General features: G+C 44.4%; 1 protein-coding gene across 5 annotated transcripts in view; it reads left to right on the top strand.

The window, feature by feature from the left end:
• The window catches only part of LOC142786393 (neprilysin-1-like), a 557,390-nt gene that overhangs the window by 530,485 nt on the left and 5,762 nt on the right, over positions 1-21,143 (top strand). For all 5 annotated transcript variants that reach the window (XM_075884067.1, XM_075884068.1, XM_075884070.1 and 2 more), the window contains 5 exons: positions 1,624-1,792; positions 5,455-5,553; positions 7,781-8,065; positions 13,075-13,272; positions 18,096-18,325. In XM_075884067.1, the coding sequence (XP_075740182.1) occupies positions 1,624-1,792; positions 5,455-5,553; positions 7,781-8,065; positions 13,075-13,272; positions 18,096-18,325 (981 nt within the window). The remainder of the gene's footprint in view (positions 1-1,623; positions 1,793-5,454; positions 5,554-7,780; positions 8,066-13,074; positions 13,273-18,095; positions 18,326-21,143) is intronic.

Genomic DNA, 21,143 nt, shown 5'->3' on the forward strand with positions numbered 1-21,143 from the left:
AGCATTTGCGGGCTGCGTGCGTGCCGCAAACGCGGCCGCTATTTCGGATTTTCTGCGGGTGAGCCCAGAACGCCAACGGCAACTCGTGTTACGATGAATGCGCAGTGGCAGCGACCGCACCGCAAGTGCTCGCGGTGCGCTATTCTGAAACTCGCTGTTGTCCCAAGGTCGTGATGCAGACGAAGGGAGCAAACTGGGTGTTCAGGTTAAACTGTTTATTCGGCCGAACTTGTGGCCCCGTAAAAGGAAAGTAAGATTACAGCAAGACACTTGCACTTCTAGCGGTGAGCAGAGCGTCGGCCCTTGATCGACAGACAAGCGGGGAAGCGCGTCGGTATTTACACATATGCCATCGAATATTCCAGCCTTATCGCTAGTCTTCGTGCGGCCTCTGTATAATAATCTCGACTGTTCAAGTCTTGCGCGCAGTCTTAACAGAACAATCTACAATAATCATGAACCTTCTATAACAATCAGGCATGGTTCGCGCTGAGCATTTCACACAGGCTTTGTGGGTGAAGACCGAATGAAACATAAGAGTAATTAAGAAACACCCGTAGCATTATATTTTGGATGCAATTTATGCGCATATATGCTGATGGACAATTTATAGATACCCCATCGAACATTAGCCCCTCAAACGATGTCGTGGACCCGGTGTATTCAAACTTGTTCAGTTTAGCCGCAATTACTGGGAGAAATGTGAATATCCATTTAACCCACTATCTTTCTGAAAAGTAATGCAAAAAGTTGCAGATTCGTTGTATTTTAGAACAAAGAATGGCGCAGCAGCACATCATAGAACAAATAAGGGTGGAATACAATCGGTGACGTCTTATATTGTATTCGAAATTAGAAACACGCGCACGCGAGCAATCTATATCGTTGCGTGGCTTCCACATAGCTTACACAGAACTGAACGCACTATATAAAAGAAGAAAACGTTTCCAAAGTTCGAGCTTGAAAGAACAGCGCGAAGACAGGACAAACGAAGACAACACAAGCATGGGCTCTGGCTCTGCATTTCTCACGTTCGCGAGTGTTCTGATTTTCATCACGAGACATGCAAATCAATGACAATAACAAGCAGAAGCAACCGAAGGAAAACATGCAAAGGGCTCTTAACGAGTAACGTCAAGCACTTCACATGTAGACATGGCTAAGTCCTTCTGGTCTAAAGACTATCTTGAAAGCAGCGCTTTGGGAGCATCGAATTAGGTCAGAAATTAGCTTTTAAACATTCAACCTTACGTAGGACGTTTTGCAAGCTATGTCTCTTACACCACATAGCCGACTGTAAATGAAGCGAATTTATGATGTAAAGTATTCTATAGGTTTATGAACAAAATACTATTCTTATTTACAACCACAGAGTGAAATTATCTACGCTGAATACGTCAGCATCATATCAACATTACTGTTTAGATGAATGTGCACGCTTTATCAAGACCTCTATATGACATCCTACAAATTTTAGGTGCGTAATATTCTTTACTACGAACGTCTACGCCGTCCTGTCCACAGTTTTACCACGTGAAAAAGTTTTTAAGATATATCTGTGTTGACTGGCAACTTCACATGTGCATAGGACTGGTCCATCATTTTACTTATTTGTAATCGCAGCTTACTTTGAGCAAGATGGACGAACGTTGGTTGGAATTGAAAAAACGAGTCGAAAAAGAGGGAGACCGGGCCCTGCAAAGGCATTATTTGCCCTACTTGAGCCTGTACACAACGGACAGGGAAGAGCTGAAGACAATGTTCAGTAATACGTTTGCACTGGACGATCAAGGTGAGACGGGGTGTTTTGAGAGGGTGGGTTGCTCATCCTCCCGCTTGTAGTCTATAGTTCAATGGAAGTTTGTCTAGTCATTTATTACGATGAGGATCAAGATGCGGTTACTGACAAAGACCAATTGAAAACGCCGAGACGTTTGGGAACCCGTACGGGTCCCTTGATCACACTGCGCAGGCAAGAGCCCTAAGTCGCTTTTCATTATAAAATGTGAGGTTAGAAGCATCTGTAGCTAGCCGGTAGATTGCCAACTGTCCTGTCAACGACGTCCTCGGTGGTCTGAACAAACACAGATTGCAAAAGTATTGTCGTCGAATTCTTTTTCTTGGCTACGATAGCGGCGTTATCCCAATCGAAGTAATGACGCACAAAGCATTATTCCTTCCATTGCTTTCTATTAGCAAGCTCACCAACGGCGTTAGACGCTTTTTTTGTTGCTACCGGCCTCCTTCTGGTGTTCCCTTGATCGCCTGATGAAGTTGCCAATTTCGCTGATGTAATTGACGCTAGTGTCCGCATCGTATCTTGTAGACGACACAGGGGTACATTTTGCTATCCAAGCGATATTTAAAGTTCACAAGCTCATTGCTCAGTTTGCTGAACGAAATATGTTCTAAAAACGATTTCCATACCTTGCGAATATACGGCTTAGAGTTTCCCTCATCTCGGGAACAAATGGGACACCGGCGCGTCTCCAAAATGACTCGATAAAAGTTGCCATACTGTTCACCACAGGTTGTCAGCGTGACAGCAGCCTTCCTTTTCTCGACATCCAGGGGAGTCGTACCCGAACTAGCTAGCCTTTGGTTTCCTCCACACAAAAAAGCGGCGCATACCGGACATTACCAGAACTTTAATTTGTGCCAACCAGCCTGCCACAAGCAATCTGTCGTTTCATATTAAGTGACGCGGGCAAGGCAACACTTATTTGCTCAAGTGACGACAAAAGGAGCAAGGAAATTTTCACAATACACAAAAAATTACTGACGCAATAGTCAGGAGAAATGGCTATGTGTCGGCCAGCTACACCTGTTCATCATGTCACTTTTTGAAATAAAAAGCTACTTACGGCTCTTCAACGGGTAGTGTGATCAAGGAATCTGGTTCAAGGGTTCCAAAACGTCTGTTTTGTTTTCACCTCCGGTCTTGATCAATAAACGAATCTTCATACTCACCCCCTTCTTTACATATAATATTGTCGCTTACTGCATTCAATAATGCGAGAGTGTTAAGATTGATTGATGAGTAAGGTTTAACGTCCCAAAACCACCATTTGACTATGAGAGACGCCGTAGTGGAGGGCTCCGGAAATTTCAACCACCTTGGGTTCTTCAACGTGCACCCAAATCTCAGCACACGGGCCTACAACATTTCCGCCTCCATCGGAATTGCAGCCGCCGCAGCCTTGATGCGAACCCGCGACCTGCTGGTCAGCAGCCAAGTACCTTAGCCACTAGACCACCCCGGCGGGGCAAACAATGTTAAGGAACCCGAAAACATAAATTTATACTACAAACGAATGCTGTTAATTTCTGGCGTTTTCCCCCTTTCCGGTAATTCGTGATGCCAGCAGGAGTCTCTTCACGTGACGTCATGAAGAAAAAAGTCCTGATTTCGTTGTCCATACGACGGATATCGTCTATAATTGCTTTACACCGTGCTCTGTCATGGGGTCGCACATCCTTCCTGTCTCGTATCGCATGGCTATCTTGCGCAATGAATAGAATCACCTTCGTTTTGTGCGCTTTTGACACAGCTACATATAGATGGCTTGCAGGTGACGTCGCGTACGCCGTTTCAGAAAGAAAGTGATGCTCCACGATGGCAGCTTTGATGACATACAAGTTTCTTCTGTGTGAAAACAACGCGGCAAGAACGTCCGTTTGCGTGAATAATGAAAAAAAAACCTGCATGCGGTGTTTTTATAAATATAATGTCACATCGGGAATGTCGCGTCCCCACGTGTTGGTGCTGCAACATGGCGTTTCAGTGACGTCAGTGCAAGCCTTCTATAGCGCAGATGACGACGTGTAGCCAAAAAGCGCATAATCCTGATTGGCTCCAGGCTTAGTGCTGATGTCTTCCACGTCTTTTATGAAGAAATAGGTGACTATAAAGTGACATCATTTGTTGAGATGGTAGCAGTGGTGAGAAAGAAACCACTCTCTTGTCTCAGAACTCGGAGTCATGAAGGGACTATTTAAGCAGCACCCTCCAAGGAACTCGTGTCGTATACAGTTGGCGTCGGTGACGTTGTGACGCCGAAAATTCTATAATTGGTTCCATCGTCAGGGTGGGTCGTGCTGCTTTTAGTTACGGCAAGCGGTAAATTCACTGACACTCGACTACTCAAGTCGGCGATGGGAGAGAGGTAATGGCAATGTTAAAAGTGCGGGTGAAGCTATAGGATTTGGAATAAGGTGAGAGCGAGACGCATTGGAGACGATTTTCTGCAAGCGAAGCTTCACACATGCCTAGTCCCACATTTTCTCCCTATTTCCTCATAAGGCGAAAGCCTTCCGGTTTTTAACATTCGTTCCAATCTACTGAGATGCGTGGCTTTTTATGACCTCTGAACAGTGACTTAGAACTTAGTAATCATTTATTAGGACTATTCCCAATTTGTTTGCAAAAAATGTCGATATTGCTATTTATTAGCACCTATATTGTTAGGCTGCCTCCAGAGATTGGCATGGATGAAACTAAGGAGGAGGGTCTTTCGTTGCTTCATTGACGTTACTAGATCAAGCAATGTTGTACCATATTGAATACTGCACATCGTGCGCACGTAGTGGGTGCATACCAGGTTTTGTGAAGGAGTTGAAACGGCTTGAATGCTTATTAAAAGCAAGGGTTGTTCTGTGCCGCCTTTGGCACTGGACATAAAACTACGGCTTGCCACATGTCTGTGTAGAAACTTTTGCGTCCCTCAAGGCCTGGAGAAGAAGAAAAAACTTGATTAGAACAAATAATTTTGATGGCACAGCCTTAGTCAAGAACCCCACTAGCCATAGCCGCCGATTCCACCTAGTTGATTAGCGCTTGCACGTCGACCAAGCCAGAGCTGGCCAGTCGCGTATCGCACTGCTCCAACATGTGTGTTGGTGTCGTTTTTGTGTGGGTCAGGTGTGGGGGATGCTTTAAGACCTAAAGTTGCATTCTGTAGATTACGCCTACTTTTTACAGTCTTCTCTTGCTGACGCCGCTTTTCTTTATGGTGCCACTCAAAGCAGCAATAAACTGAAAAGATTTTTTTTTCTTTTGATGAGGATTTTTCGAAAAAATGTCGACCAATCTGGAGTCGAATGCAATAGACGATATTATTATCAAAACAGGGGCGCGGCTATTATGATCTGTTAAACGAATCTTCTCTTATTTTTGTATGCAGTGTCGTAAAAAAATGACGTCATGAAAATCCGAATGCACCAACCCAACTGTTTTTATGCGTATGCGTCTCTCGTATCACTGTTCGTTCAGTCACACAAGAAAATTTTTTGAAAAGATGTTAATTTGTGGGCATAATAGCTGGTCAGGTCCATTTTTTAAGGACATGCACGAATACAGGTCGAACGTAGCTATTAATGTTGTTCTTATTGTGAACTTCAAGACGCCTGCTTTCCGTGATATTGATACTAGCGATTTACGTTAATTTTTTGCAGTCATCCGGATAATGGCCCATTTCGCTGGTGCGGGCAAAAAGCTTGTGAAATATGAGCTTCGTGACCTGGCGCATTTCACAACACCTCTGGCGGATTCAGGTAAGTCAAAGCGACATGGCGGTTTGTGGAAACTTTCTTGCTTTTTGATGCCACCGGAGCCTGTTTGTGGTGTCTTGGCACTCACCTTTCTAGTGAATTGGACTTCCAAGGGTGCATTCAATGCACACTTGGAAGTGAGTGGAGATAATTATTTATATTTGTTCAAATAGAGGTCAGGGTTAGGTGAAATAAAGTACATACTTATAGTAGTGTTATTACGCAAGTCTTCGAAGAATGGACCAAGTACTCTATACTGCAACATTTTTTAACAGCAAATCTGTTTAGGCTAGCTGTGACTGATGCGACCTATCAGACATGTGCGGCCTATCCCCCAAACTATCATAATCTCATCATAAACGGGTGCCCCACACAAATTGGGTAAACACCACCACTGTTCCACTAAAATGAGGTCAGCAGTTAGCCCAACAAAGTGCTATGTGCCACTCAAGTCTGTGCGGCCTAGGAGTAAATTAGCATGGTAAACAGGTGAGTACCATATTATTTGTATATGCCCCACTATTCGCCACAACGTCCACAAAAGATACGCCACTACGTCCACAAATTTGTTGGGCTTCGCAGCCAACAAATTGCTGCGAAGCGACGGCGGTGAGCCGAAGACCCTGAATACAAATAACGACAAAATACTGTAGGAAACAGGGTTGCCGTTGGTGGCTACCTCACGAGCCTGTCTGGCCACAGATTTTTGAGGTTGGTGCCATTGCTTCTTTCTAGCTACTTTAAAACTTCTTTTCTGGTGCATCCAGTAATATTTTTTTAAGAAACAGGGCATGTAAACGTGGTCAAAAGATGGAAGTCGGGACACTGCAAACGCCTATACTAAGAACTGAAGGAGCGCACAAGGGTGCAATATAAATAATTAATGCGCACCAACTAGCTCAGCTCATTCTAATTCTAACCATTCTGTAATTACTTACAGAAATACACATTGTTTCTCAGCTTTTCTGTCATTTCAGTCGATGCACGCGGCTTCAATCTCCACACTAGCAGGTTGGTGTACATCGAGGGAACGCAAAGATAACACGTGGCCTGCCTGCAAATACGAAGTGGTGATGTTTCGAGCATGTTGAGAGCGGAGTCGCTACCTTCTTTCTCATGCTGCCCGCCGTCTGAGCTCATACTACGCTCAAGTATCTAGCTCTGATACGCAGTGCACATTCCGGTTTGAAGTCGACATAAATGGACGTCCGTAACAAAATGAATATCGGCAGTTCGCATTCAAATGGATATCACCATCTGAAGCTGGACTGGCATTAGGTAAAGCCAACTGAGAAGATTTTGCTGCGGCGGCAAAAAAAAGAAACGGTTGATGTAATGTTTATTGCTCCTGTACTTTCTGACTTCAATGTTGCAATATCACAATGCATCTAGCAAAAACAATGTCTACTTTACGTTCAGTATGTACAAGAGCCCCAAACGTAATATAATTTAGTCACTTACTTTCTATTTATCAGTGGATTTAAGATCAAACGATGGAAAAAAATTATGAATGTTCTTCTTTTCTCGTGTACCAATCTTGTGAATTCATCTCAGACGAATAGATCATTTAGTCTGAGAAACTATTCTCTTTTTTTTTCAAAATGGTACTGTCGTTACTTTCCCCAAATAGGTTTACTATAAAAAGAGACAATGAGAGTGAATGTTTCATTTCCAACCTTCACGCTAGAATCTTTGCACAGTATTGTTGGCGGGACGTCACGGATTTCACTTTCTTTTTTTTCTGCCAAATTAGGCTCTATATTTGCTCTAGACAATTTCCTCAAACATGGTAGGTCAAGCCTCTCGGCCCCCTTTGAGGGCGATATACATAATTTTCGCTGATTAAGAACAATATAGGCCCTAATAAAGTCCATCAATCTTTTCGACTACAGCAGCTTTGTGCGAGAACTTCAGTGTCGCATCCTCTCTTTCATTCTGTTCTTCAATGTTTTCTCGCTTACCAAGCGTGTTCTCGTGGTCAGAACTGTGCTTCGGTATTGTGAAAAAATAATGAAGCTAGGAATTTTTTGTAAGTGTTCCTTCAATAAGAAAAAAAAGCGCAGCAGCAATGAAATGCGAGCATAAACACGACATGATTTATTTGAATGAAGTGTGCCAACATCATTAAATGCCGATAGCATTGTTGTCGAAAAAAATTTTGGAATAATTTCGACAACTACATTCACGTTTTACTTGATCGTGATATTTTCACTCATCTTTGTTATTTTAGATCAATGGGAATCGATGGTCGGGACGTACACGAATGGCACCTACAACGGCGGCGACGACATCGTCTTCAACGAGTCCACGACTCTGATCCTCCAAAACTTAGTCAATTCCGCAGGACCAGAAGGACTGCGTTACCTGGTTGCCTGGAGCGTCTTCCGTCAGGGAGTGGAGACGGCGCTGCCAAGCAGACTGGCAGCGGAGCCTAACAGAACTCTCGAAGAAGTCTGTTATGGTCACGTTAAAAGCGTCATGGAGACAGCGCTTTCGAGTCGATACCTAGGCGCCGGTAAGTGTACCTTGTGCGATGTCACATGTCTGATTACTCGCTACAGTGCTTAAAGCATGATACTACTATTAACACCGACTACGTACTGTCTAGCGCGAATGGAAGGTTATCGTGCGAGCATCGACCAGCCTTGCACCCCCAGGCCTGGTGGTGCGTTCCGGAGCAGTGAAAATTAACATTATGTAATTTTATGTCACTTGTTGGCTCTTTCATTCTACAGCGATAACCTCTATGGCAAACACTTCGACATTTTCCTCTATTTTAGGAGTAAAAAAAAAGCCAAGACCCCTTCTCGAAACGTGGGCTCCAACACACACCCTCTGTTCACGAATTTCTCATCGCAAGCTTCCATCTTCCCTTCTTGCCTTTCTTTTTGAATTATTGCAAATCGCTATCAAGGCAGTGGGTATTTCCGAAAAATTGAAAGACGCTTTTCAATTTCCAAAGTTTGTTCGGCGAAAGCCTGTGACTATTCGACTCACAGTGCCGTGTGTTTCATTTTTGAGAGAGGGGGGGGGGTCTTCTTTTTTAATTCTCTGAGCAATCACGTCATTGATGAAAAAGTGTAAGTGGGCAACGCCACAGCTGGGGTGGCCTAACTGTTGCTATGCGCCGCTGTGCCATCACGCGATTGCTGAGTTGGTGAGCACAGCAGGCACCATTCCAAGGCTCGGACGGAGAGACAGAAGGGGATTGAAATGATTCTGAAATGAAAATAAGAAAAAAGTAAGCCCCGTAACTGTCTTTCAGGGGGAGGACACCTAAACAGTACCTCACGAGGGATGGAGGTAAGGAAATAGTAAAAATAGAGGGTCAAAAGGTATAGAGATAGAGAGAGGAGCAGGACATTATAAGGCCCTCGCTTTGTAGGTGAGCCGAGAGGTCCCTTATGTACGGCTAAGACAACTTTGCCAACGAAGGGCCTTGCATGTTCACGACAGTGCGTAAATACTTCCATTCGTTGGCGATTGTTTCCTTCATTCATGAATGTTCTGCCATTATTAGCTTAGCAATTTTGTTGCAAGCAACCATCATCATTGGGACTAAGGTGGTGATATGCGCATTCCCCTTTTCTAAGGTCAGCGTCCTTGTTAATGCTCTGGCAGATAATGATGATGATTTTTGCCACACATGCTTTCGACGGAAGCCGAATGTAATCTTTCTACATAGAAGACCTTCAGTTTAAAGGGCAGCTCACCATTTTCGCAAAGTACAACGAACAAGCACAACAGCCTCGCCTGATTTTTTTTTTTGTTTTGCCTTGCGCGCTTTTGTGATGCAGACAGTAGTTCCCATGACGCCGACGGTGTGCATACTCTCGATTGGTCTATATAAGCGAAACACCAAATGTTACTTGTCTCCTGTACTGCTTTGACATGCAGCCACCCATCCGTTCTTACTTGTCTCGCGTGAACATCATGCGCAATGAACCGATCAAACTTCATTTTGTGTGTTATAGGGTCTGAAGGGGCGAGAGTATCACGCTCTTGAAGTGAATGAACACAGAAGACACGGTCGTAAAGAACTAAGCCATACACATTTGTTTAACTACTTTTAGAACAACGATATTGTCAGCCGAATGATCACAATATCACTCGTGATCCACGCGCTAAACAACCTTACACACAACACAACACAACAAACAAACAACCTTAGACACAGCATTCAACAACATGACAAGCAAGGCGGTGTCGCTAACACCTGGCTCACCACAAGGGCCCCGGCAGACGGCCCGCGGTGCCGTGCACTGGGGTCTTACTACGAGAGACAACCGTTCGTGCCAAGTGCCACCAGCCACAGAAGACCGCTCTTATCTCGGGCGCGGCCACCCAGGCCTTCCGACAGGCGTCACTGCCAGCGCTACGCACTAACCATGATGATGATGGTGATAACAAAAGCTCGCGAGCATAACACCCCCTACCGCACGGTAGTTGTGAGCCCGAAATGCGGTCTATGCGCGACATACCTGTGTCATGAGGCGCAAACAATTTCACAGGGGGTGTTAGCACCCCCCACAGTGTTTAAAACTGCGCAAGCGGCGATGACGGCGTGTAGCCGAGAATTGCCAACTACTGGTGGTCTCTATCTTTGTGCTGACATTGTTCACTTCTTTTTAAAAACTAATGGGTGAGGAGGATCCATTGTTTGTGCGAAGAATAGCGAAGGAGTAAAGAAAACCGCCCTGCCCCCTCCGTCTTTGTTCGCGGGGTGGTGAGGGGCCCTTTAATACGGAATTTTAGTAAAAATTTAAAGCGGCGAGACTTTGATATTGATGGGGCATATTTCTGCATATTGCATAGTTCTGCAAAGTGGCGCATCATAATTTTCTTGACCTTGTTTAAATCGCTGAGTATTGATTTCACTGAGATATGAGATGAAATAAAATAGACGACTCGCCTGGCACACATTCTCCATTTTCTCCCTTTACTCCGTTTGCTGCATCACTCAGTCTGTCCCTCCCAAACTTGATCTTTAGACTTATCGAGTGTCTTTGTTTATTGGATTGAATGAAAAGGGCGCTCGCTATTTAGAAAGCTTTTCCGAGTGAGTGAGTGAATGAGTGAGTGAGTGAGTGAGTGAGTGAGTGAGTGAGTGAGTGAGCGAGTGAGTGAGTGAGTGAGTGAGCGAGCCAAATAGCACATATCTTACTTCTAATGTATGTCCAGTCCTACAGATACTTTCTGTGTGAGGTATCAAATATATTCCTTTATTTTCCACAAGCAACTGCTTGAGAAAGGATGCAGCTCATACCAGTAACATATATGTATTCGTTCTAATTTTAGATGATATTACTTTGCTGGTGTGCACACGTAAGAAAGTGGCGCCTTTTACGCCTGTCTCGATTGCCAAGCGTCGCGTTAACATGGAACGCTGGTTGCCTGCAGCCATTATTTTTCTTTGTGGTGCGACAAGTGTGCCATACCCACAGAAGATAAAAGAAAATTCTGGAGTGGAAGCTCTCACAATGTCTTGCCAGCAAAAGAAAAGCTAGAGTTCTTGCCTCCTAAAAATCTAGGAAACGTGCTCTCTTCATGTGTATGGACAGATAAAAACAGTTTTATCGGAGGTCAGACTAATGCCTACACATGTTCCTCGACCAGAAATACCATGCCAGTTGGAAGGCCACCGATGCCAGCCAAACACTCCATGGTGAGGAGGGGAGTGAGAGGTTAGTATAGTGAAAAGATTCGGGGGCAGCGAGTCTTGAAAAGCGGATCTGTTCTACGTTTGCGTACCTACCTTGCTGGTACTCAAAGAGAAATAAACTGGCTTTGATCAGTTAGTGTAAATGCTACGTAAATTATAAAATAAAACATATTTCTTCCCCACGAAAGTAGGTCACGAAGAAATGTATTGTACTGGTGACTTCATCTCCAATATGATATTATCAGGACGTCGAATCTCACCAAGGAAAACTAATAGCAAAAATACGACCTCGGAGTAGTTTTTGATCCCCCCCCCCGCAAAAAAAAAGTTGTCATGCCAAGCTCGTCGAGCAAAGGAAGAAACGCCGGTGCTTTATTGTGCCATTACTAACATGGGGGCCGCATGCATGGTTTCGAAATTGGGAAATAGTTTCCAATCAGGCCACTCTTTTTAAACATGTTCGACAATACCGGACTTATCCATGCAGGGGCAGAGTTGCCAGTTCCACTCCAACTCTTCTTCTGGCCCCTTTGGTTTCTTTTTGGCTTCTTTTTTTTTTGCTCAGTCATTTGTAAGATGTTCCAATGTCTTGTCGTAATGTTTTTTTGGAGAGGGGGGGGGTACTTCAGTTCTTCAGCTGATATAGTTACTTCATCAATGGTGTTTAGCAATCTAGTTTAGCAATCCTGCGGTAGTCATTCACTTTGTCGACGACTTTGACTAGCTGAGTGCTGAGTACAAACATCTGTGGGGGAATGAAAAACTGTAGCGATAATTATGCCCTGTCAAACAGGCATTTAACCAAATAGAGTCTACTCCGGAGACAATGTTAAAAAATAAATATCAGCTTTTGTTTAGAGCTGCGTATATTTTCGCTGCACAAAATTAGCCGACCTTTTTCAGGACACCTTCGTATTTTCAGAGACCTTCTTTTGTAATGATTCATTGATATGTGGGGTTTAACGTCCTAAAACCACCTTATGATTATGAGAGACGCTGTAGTGGAAGGCTGCGGAAATTTTGACCACCTGGGGTTCTTTAACGTGCACCCAAATCTGAGCACACTGGCCTACATTTCCACCTCCATCGGAAATGAGTCGCCGCAGCCGGGATTTGACCCCAAGACCGGCGGGTCAGCAGCCGAGTACCTTAGCCACTAGACAACCGTGGCCGGGCGACATTCTTTTTTAGAATCAGAGTTATTTTCAAAAAAGTAAAAATAATTAAATCTTCACTTTTTTGAACACCCTCGCGAAACATGCACTGCTTTTTTTCTAGGGGTAAAGAGGGGTTGCCGTGATGATTTTGCTTGTAAGCTCAGTAGCAGCTGGCAATTCCACGTAGTATTACATCAAATCAAATCAAATCAAACTTAATTGTTTATTTCAGCAAAGAGAAAGAGGGTTGCGGGAAAAGGCAGCTTTACTGCAGCTTCACTAAGCCCCGCCCCCTTGTGTTACAGATCGACAGTGTGCAGCACTGAATAAAAGTACATGGCATGCTCACAATAATCCAACGCACTTTGCATAAGTATATATACAACAGCGTAAGGGTGCATAAGGTAAATAATTTTTTTTTCATGAATGTAACTACGCAACGCCATGACATCAATAAGATATACACAGAATAATTTAGAAAGAACAAGCGTGTGGCAATGAATAATCAAACCAAATAAGAAAAAGAAAAAAGAATGGCCACGATGAACTCGAAATAAACAGGTAAACGCATATGTAGTTGTGGTACATGCTCACATATTGATGCTCTGCTCCACCGCCATAGCTTTCCCTTCCATGCCAAGAATAGTTGTCCGCCAGTACAGTGTCTTCTCTCTTTGCTCTTACTGACAATTCTCTTCCCTACAGTTGCCAGCGTTGATACTCTTCGTCAAACACAAGAAATGGTTCGAAGGATCACCGCGGCGCTTCGGCGTTCTCTGGAGACATGCCATTGGCTCGAAGGAAATTCCCGCACGGTGGCTCTCAAGAAGCTCGACAGAATGACAGCAAACGTTGGTTATCCGGATGAACTGGGCAATGAGACAATGTTGGAGGAGTACTACCGTGGGTACATTGCTTTCGAAGTTCCCGCTGTGGCTTATCATTACAAACTTGCCAATGGAACCCGTAGGATATGTGGAACTTCGTATATTAGTCAAGATAAGTTTCTCGGTGAAAATGAACAATCCTTGTTTGCGTGAATAAAAAAACAAAATTCTCAATTTCATATCATCTGCTTGGTAATCGTATAACTGCTCATATGAGCACTTTTCTTTGAAAGAGAATGGCATTTGTGCATGTTCCTAAAGACTGAGCCTCTTTGCGTATTGATGGAGCCCTGTGACAACAAAAAGGGAACAGACGCATTTACAAGCTGCATAGAGAACTGGTTGAGCCGCCATCCCCCACTCTTTTTCTACACCCTTTTCACTAACCTCCACGCCCTCACAATTGTGCTTGACGACGTAGAACGCTAACACACGTGGATTTTGAACAGTGTTTGTTTGCAATTCCTCACATCACTCCGAAGTTGTTTATTCTAGAATGATTCACGTTTCTTCCGGAGCCTCGTTTACCGGGGGAAGGAGGGGTGTGGCTGCCATTTAAAAAATCATCAGCCTCAATCTCCCCCTCCTTTCTTCAGTGCTTCCAGCTAGAGTTTTCACTACCCACTCACCTCATTCCTAGCCAAAGGCTAGAGTAGCAAAACGTGCCTACATCTGAAGTGCGATAGCAAGTAACTTGTTTCAATTCTTCCAGTTGATTACTATTAGAAAACCTATTAAACAAATGAGTGGGAAGCCTCTGGGTACCAATTAACTATATTCAAACTGTTATGGGGATCCTGTGATATAAATTAGGGGCCCTTAAGCTTCGCCTTTAGGAGTTGAATGTGGTAGCGATATCTTGTCCCTAGTGCATTTTTTCTTTTAGCTTTCTTCTCTGCACATTGCAAGAAAGATAGATATGTGGGGTTTAACGTCCCAAAACCACTATATGATTATGAGAGACGCCGTAGTGGAGGGCTCCGGAAGTTTAGACCACCTGGGGTTCTTTAACGTGCACCCAAATCTGAGCACACGGGCCTACAACATTTCCGCCTCCATCGGAAATGCAGCCGCCGCAGCCGGGATGCGAACCCGCGCCCTGCGGGTCAGCAGCCGAGTACCTTAGCCACTAGACCACCGCGGCGGGGCTCTGCACATTGCAAATAAAGTGCAACTCGTAATTTTTTTATTCATAGTTGCATTTCGGTGTCATTATATTTATTACTCAAGCATTTGCATATGAGGAGTATATGTATATGTATCTGGGGATTTTGTATTATTGGTATTTTCACTACTTGAGAAAATGTCTACTTTCATAAGACATATTATTATTGCTGCAACAGAAGTAATACTGTAATATCTTATACTTTTTTCGCTTAGTTTTGTTTAAGGAAACTGTGTTAACTCATACTTTGGTTGCAATGCCGCTTGAAATGTTCGAGCATTATGAAATGTCGGGTGTGTTTTAATTACAGATGTAATTATTTTGCACATTCATTTACTTTCGTAGGACATGAATATTGTATATTGCTGTACCATATGAGATATTTTTTCTCTGAGTTGTGCTTGTTTTCAAACTGTGTTGCGCTGTGTTATTCATAGTTCTGATCTCCCTATGTAATTCCCTCGGGCCTTAGGATACTTGAATTAATAACAAAACAAACAGCTTAGTACATGCTCTTTATTGTATGATGCTTTTAGAGAAGTTTAATATGTGGATTATTACAATACGATCAAGAAATTGAAAGTGACTTGCGTCATTTAAACTTTTGCATATGACTTCATCCTGTGCAATAAGTAGCATGCTTTTAACTACGAGCATGTACGCACGTCACGTGTTTTTCAGCTTGCTATGTACCTGCTACCTGGTCTTAAGCGAATACGTGCGATAGCGTGAGCGTTTTCTAATGGGCCTTAAACCATGAAGTTGTTACGATAATCGCATGTTCTGACGCCCGATCACATGTACCATGCAATATAATAGGGATATCACGTGTTGTATAGTGAAGCATGTATACAGGAAGCGTGTATTTGTGAAGCATGAAAGTTTTTTTTTTTTTTTACTGGAACTAGATTTCTAAGCAGGGGAAGTTATTTTCACTCCATTCCCGAGCGAAGATATGGCTGTGTGGTAGAACTTGCTTGACACGAAACGGGCCTAGGCGCGATCCTCCCTCAGATCCCGAAATTTTCGCACTCATTTCATTTGTATTTTTTTTTATTTTTCAGTGACGGCACAAAATAACTTTAGTCTCACAACCAATGATACCAACACTGACGCTGACACCGGGATTTGCGCCACATGAGATATTTAATGCTATCGCGTTAGTAATAACTACTATAATCAAACGAGTCAGCAATCCCTCCCCAACCTGTCCGGTTGTACATCGGGTGACCACCTCCTGCTCCTAAAGTGAGTAGTGGGATCCCCCCCTGCATACCATCATTTGAGTACGTTGCATGTGTGTGTGTGTGTGTGTGTATGTGTGCGTGTGTGTGCGTGTGTGTGTTTTTGTGTGTTTGGGTGCGTGTGCGTGTGCGTGTTTGTGTGTGTGTGTGTGTGTGTGCGTGTGCCTGTGTGTGTCTGCTTGTGCGTGTGTTCGTGTGTGTGTATGTGTCTGTGTGTGTGCGTGTGTGTGTGTGCTTGTGCGTGCGTGTGTGTGTGTGTGTGTGTGGGTGGGTGGGTGGGTGCGTGTGCGTGTGCGTGTTTGTGTGTGTGTGTGTGTGCGTGTGCCTGTGTGTGTGTGCTTGTGCGTGTGTGTGTGTGTGTGTGTGTGTGTGTGTGTGTGTGTGTGTGTGTGTGTGTGTGTGTGTGTGTGTGTGTGTGTGTGTGTGTGTGTGTGTGTGTGTGTGTGTGTGTGGGTGCGTGTGCGTGTGTGTGTGTTTGTGTGTGTGTCTGTGCGTGCGCGCGTGTGTGTGTGTGTGCTTGTGCGTGTGCGTGCGTGCGTGCGTGCGCACGCACCCTCACTGAATAATTTGAAGGAGAAAGAGGGCACGCGAAACCTTGAACCCGAATACTACTGTCTTCACCGCCGCACTTGGTAGACGTGGGTTGTCGACAAACAATTTTCGGTTACACGAGCTTTCATTATGAACGTTTTTACGCAAAAATCTAGTGAAGCTATCTTTGAGGGTTTTTTTCCTGATTTTCTCATTTTCGCTTCGTCAAGCTCGCACAAATTCTGCCACTGCGTTGGGCTGAGCTGTTTCATACGCGGTTGAGAAACTGTCTCGGCATTTTTGATCTCCACCTAATTATGCTGCATGATTCCCCACCTCCCCTAACTTGACGTCTGCCGCTGTTGTTATGAGCGATAGAAACGGCAGCCTTCTGTATTCTTCTTTCTATTTGTTTTTACTTGATAAATCAAGGCCAAACCATAGAAGCGCGAAAATGCACGTGACAGCTACGAGCGACGCGATAGCCGAAGATCCTGCCAACAGTCGCTTGCGCGAGCAAACCTCAATTACCCGATGGCTTCGGCGAGTGAATTCCACTGTTGCTGGCATGATGCCGTCTACGAGTACCAAAAGTCCCACGTAGTCAGAGGAAGGTAAATATAGAATATGTTGTTGCATAATGGTACGGAAGATGTTTCTTCGTGGCTTGCAGCACTTCTTTATATGCACGTGGATAAACATTAGGTTATTTCTTCGTTGTGTACACGTCACTCGTGTGGAGAGGATGTCATGGTTCCGCGGCTCATTGGCACATGGAGACAATCAGCAGCACCTCTCTGATGTGTATCCTGTTTCGGTGCTTCGCTATTGGTGGCAATTGGCTACCTTAGCAGAGCACTTTCGGGTGATGGGCGATGGTTTCCACATCTGAAAAATCGAGCGAGGGTGCGTCAACTATCAGGTGGCACGCCGCGCGAATGGCCTGTTTCGTCGCTCAAGGCATCGTTCGTCACTGTCGCGTGCATTTTCGCGCTTATACGGTTTGGCGTTTAGGCTTCATTTACAATCCCAAGACTGCACGCAGAGTTCTCAGGACTGTATGACACGTGAATTTCTCGTCTTCGGCGTGCACTCATTCTTAAGATTTAGTAACTACTCTATGAATTCCCTCATAATTCCCGTTTTCGGAATGTAAAAAACAGCCTCCTTCACGTATTCGTGATTCTTCAGTGTTGTAGCACAATCAGTTACATGGGTACTGCGCGTTGACGAGGCTTCCAAGTCGTGAAGGAGGTCTTTATAATTTCTTCTCCTGTGTTGATTTTTTGGAAAGTCTTTCCTGTATATAGACATCATGCTGCACCTGTTCTGTCTATCGTGCACGGTTAGCTCACGATAAACAAGGTGGTAGTGGGAAAACTGAGTGTTTTCCTCTTTACTACTGTAGTAATAGATGTTATGTGGGCCTGCCAATGCTGCAATGTGTCTGTAGTCTTCTGTTCTGCTGTGACCATCACCGTCTAAATGTGCGAAGTGAACTGTTCTACCTGCTTATCTATACCTATGAGTAGCCCGCATACTGATCAATTAAGCTTCACTGAATATCCCGCAATTCGTATCTTGATGGGCCCTCCAAGTGCAAAATGCTTTCAGTGTTTTTAATGGCTCGCATGACGGATCTGCGTAAACCAGTCCTCACATATACGGGACAAGTTAGGACGGACCAGAAAAAGTAAAAGGTGCGCTTTGTGTTTTTATTTCTTGTAGGGTTTAGTACAGCGCCCCGGAATATTTATTCGGCACGTATATCAATAACCGAGCCTCCTTCGCATAGATGCACGCGCCCTTCTAATGATATGATAGAAATATTTCTGAGGACACCGTTGTAGCCCTCACGATGCGGTTGGAATTTATCGGTTGTCTTGTGTCGTCTTTCAGGCACATTCAATGACTCCACGGATCGTTTCTTCTCAACGTGGCTAGGAGCCCGCGTGGCATATCAGCACAGGCTGCTCACCGACAGAGAAACCTATCTCTTCAACTCGGTAGCAGCGAATGCTTTCTACACCAGACTTGCGAACAGAATCCTTATACCGGCCGCAATACTGCAGCCTGAAATCTATTTCCCGGATGGACCTCTGTCAGGCGCCTATGGAAGCTTGGGCCAGGTAATTTGCGCCGGCTTAAGAGATTTACTATTTTAATATTTAAAGCAGCACTGGTAGCGGTAACGTACTTCTGTCTTCTTCAATGGCGTTGAAAGCTGATGTCGCAACCAATCTTGATGATCTTACCCATAGACCAAAACTAATGCATCAAATTACCCGCATATAACTTATGTTACATCTGCAGCTCCCGAAATACAGGAAATGCTCGGACAATTACGAGGACTGCGCATAGCGCACTCAAGACACTGACACAAATGCTTGGTGCTCTACGATGCTAGGTTCATTTCTCTGGAAATTGCAGAGAAATGAACAGCGAGAAGAAACAAACGATGGACCAAGGGAGAGGACACAGACAAGCATTCGTCCGCCACGGTGAATAACTGGTGCTGGGCTTCTCACCAGAAGGTCGTCGGTTCGATCTCAGCCGCGGCAGTCGCATTTCGATGGAGGCACAACGGTGGACAGCCATGGACTGCGCGATGTCACTGCTTGTTCACGAACCCCAGGTGCTCGAAATTTCTGGAGATCTCGACTTCAGCGTTTCTCGTAATGATAGCGTTGTTGTAGGGCGCGACGCCAAAGATATTATGATTACAAGAAAGCGCTTGTCTTCGTCCCCGCGCTTCGTTTGGGATTTATTCTTCAATCTGTCAATTACTTGTACAAGTGATTACGAACCAGCCCAAACGGGACAGTTTCTGTTCCAAGTTAGGAAGTGTGCTTTAAAATTAGTCTTCTGAACATATACAATTCACTTTAATTGTCCATTTCATCTCCGCATCCTCATGGATTTCGTCACTGCATCGCACAGAGAAGTATCGTGTTCATGTCCAGGTTACCATGATATAGTAAACCACTTCCAATTGATCAAGCCGAAGGAATAGTACAGGAGAATGTCGCAAAGCGGAATGTCTGAAAAGGATACTAGTGCGATTCGATGTTCAAGAAGCAGCGCGTGAAAACCACGTTCACGCGAATGTGTCCATGTGAACGTGTTCACGTGAATAAAAACACAAGCCCTACACTCTAACTAATGGCACTTCTACGTGTGCCTTTTTTATGCACCAGGGAACGTGTTTTGGGGGCGAAGCTCCCTATGCCGTGGGTCGGGTGTCCGCGATGTATGTAGTTGTAGTAGTAGGTAGCCACCTCCACGGCCGGTCTAGAGGAGCGGCACGCGCGCACCCTTTGCAATGGAGGAGGAAACCAGTGCACGTTAATCATATATAAAAAGACTGTTGTTTCTGACTAAACAACTTACAGAGACAAGTATTGGTTACTTAATCGTCAATAACTTTTGCCTTGAATTTGATGCTTACTAAAAAAAACTAGTATCAGAAGGACGCACTTTGAGCACTATCTGACCAGAAAGGGTTGCACGTTAAACTCGCTGGTCCTAACCTCCTTGAATTTAGCAAGGTTTAGCGAGGGTTTGGCCACAGTGCCATGAATATAGTGAACTAGTATATAGCCATGAACTAGAGGTGATGAAATGTGGGAAGTAGACACAACGCACAGGCCGTAAGAAAGTGCGGATGTGCCACATCTCGTTTAGTCCTAGGAATGTCCGCTTGGTGGCAGTACTTCTATGTGCTGAATATAGGATGAAAAGATGCGAGAATTCGGTACTTGGAGTGATCACTAGATGGACGGGCGGGCAGACATACAGATGCACGCACGCACGGACGCACAGATAGATGGACGGATGCATGAACGCAGGGACGGATGCACGGATGGACGCAAAGACGGATGCACGGACGGACGGATGGATGCAAGGACGGACGGATGGTCGCACGGACGATCGCACAGATGGACGCGCGGATAGACGGACGCTTCGCCCCTCTCATCATCATGCACTCCCTGGATATGCTGTGATTTTTTCTCGCGCGCTGCTTCATTATTATCTGGGCTCACTAACTGACTGATTATTACATGTTGTACAATGCGTGAATTTATTCTGCAAGGAGGTGACAGGTCTTTTTCGTAGAGGAAAATACACGCTGCAACGGCGATTTCACATGCGCGAACCAGTACGGCAAAACTTGCTATTGAGAAATGATGTCACAAATCTCAAAAATACAGTGTACGCGTTAAATTACCTCAAATGTTACCGCAGTTTACTACAAGACGAGGCCTATTTGTGTAATCTCTTTAAAAGGCAATACATGAATCAACAGCCCACAAAAGCTTATATTAACATGTAAAATGCTATGTTGATGTCTTTTACGCAACATTATAAGCCATGAGAATGTAAGGTAAGACTAAAACGGGATGCTTTGTATGATTACGCAGTAATCTTGGCAGTGGTGTGCCGCTAGGTTATCATGAATTGTTACGTAGAATTACAAAAGAAAACTTCGCTGTTTGAGCACCTTCGCCTGCTACCGATTTGATAGAAAGGTTAGTGAACTTGTGTTTCAGTGCTTGTTATTATTAGGGGTGTTCTGAATTATTCGTGCTGCCTTTGTTTTTATTGTTAGTATAGCGGCGCCGTCACTTAGTATTGTGCAAAACGACTTCGAGACCAACACAGACCCTCACAATATCAGTCAACTTGCGCTCTTTTTGTGCTTGATTTTTTGACGTCCTTTGCCGGGATGCCCTCCCAGTCATTGAAATACGCACTTGTTTTCCTTGTGTAGGAGATTCGAGTGTTCATTACAAAAGCGTTGGCATGTTCACGTCACGCGACTGAGAAAGCCACAAAAACGGTGCTATAAGCTCGTTCTTCCTTTATTCCTGTCACGCAGCGCAATCTTTAATATTCATGACGAACTTACCCTCAGAACCGCTTATAAACGGTTCTGAAGCACTTATC

The sequence above is a fragment of the Rhipicephalus microplus genome, unplaced genomic scaffold, assembly GCF_043290135.1.
Source record: "Rhipicephalus microplus isolate Deutch F79 unplaced genomic scaffold, USDA_Rmic scaffold_23, whole genome shotgun sequence".
In the NCBI taxonomy this organism is placed as follows: Eukaryota; Metazoa; Arthropoda; class Arachnida; order Ixodida; family Ixodidae; genus Rhipicephalus; species Rhipicephalus microplus.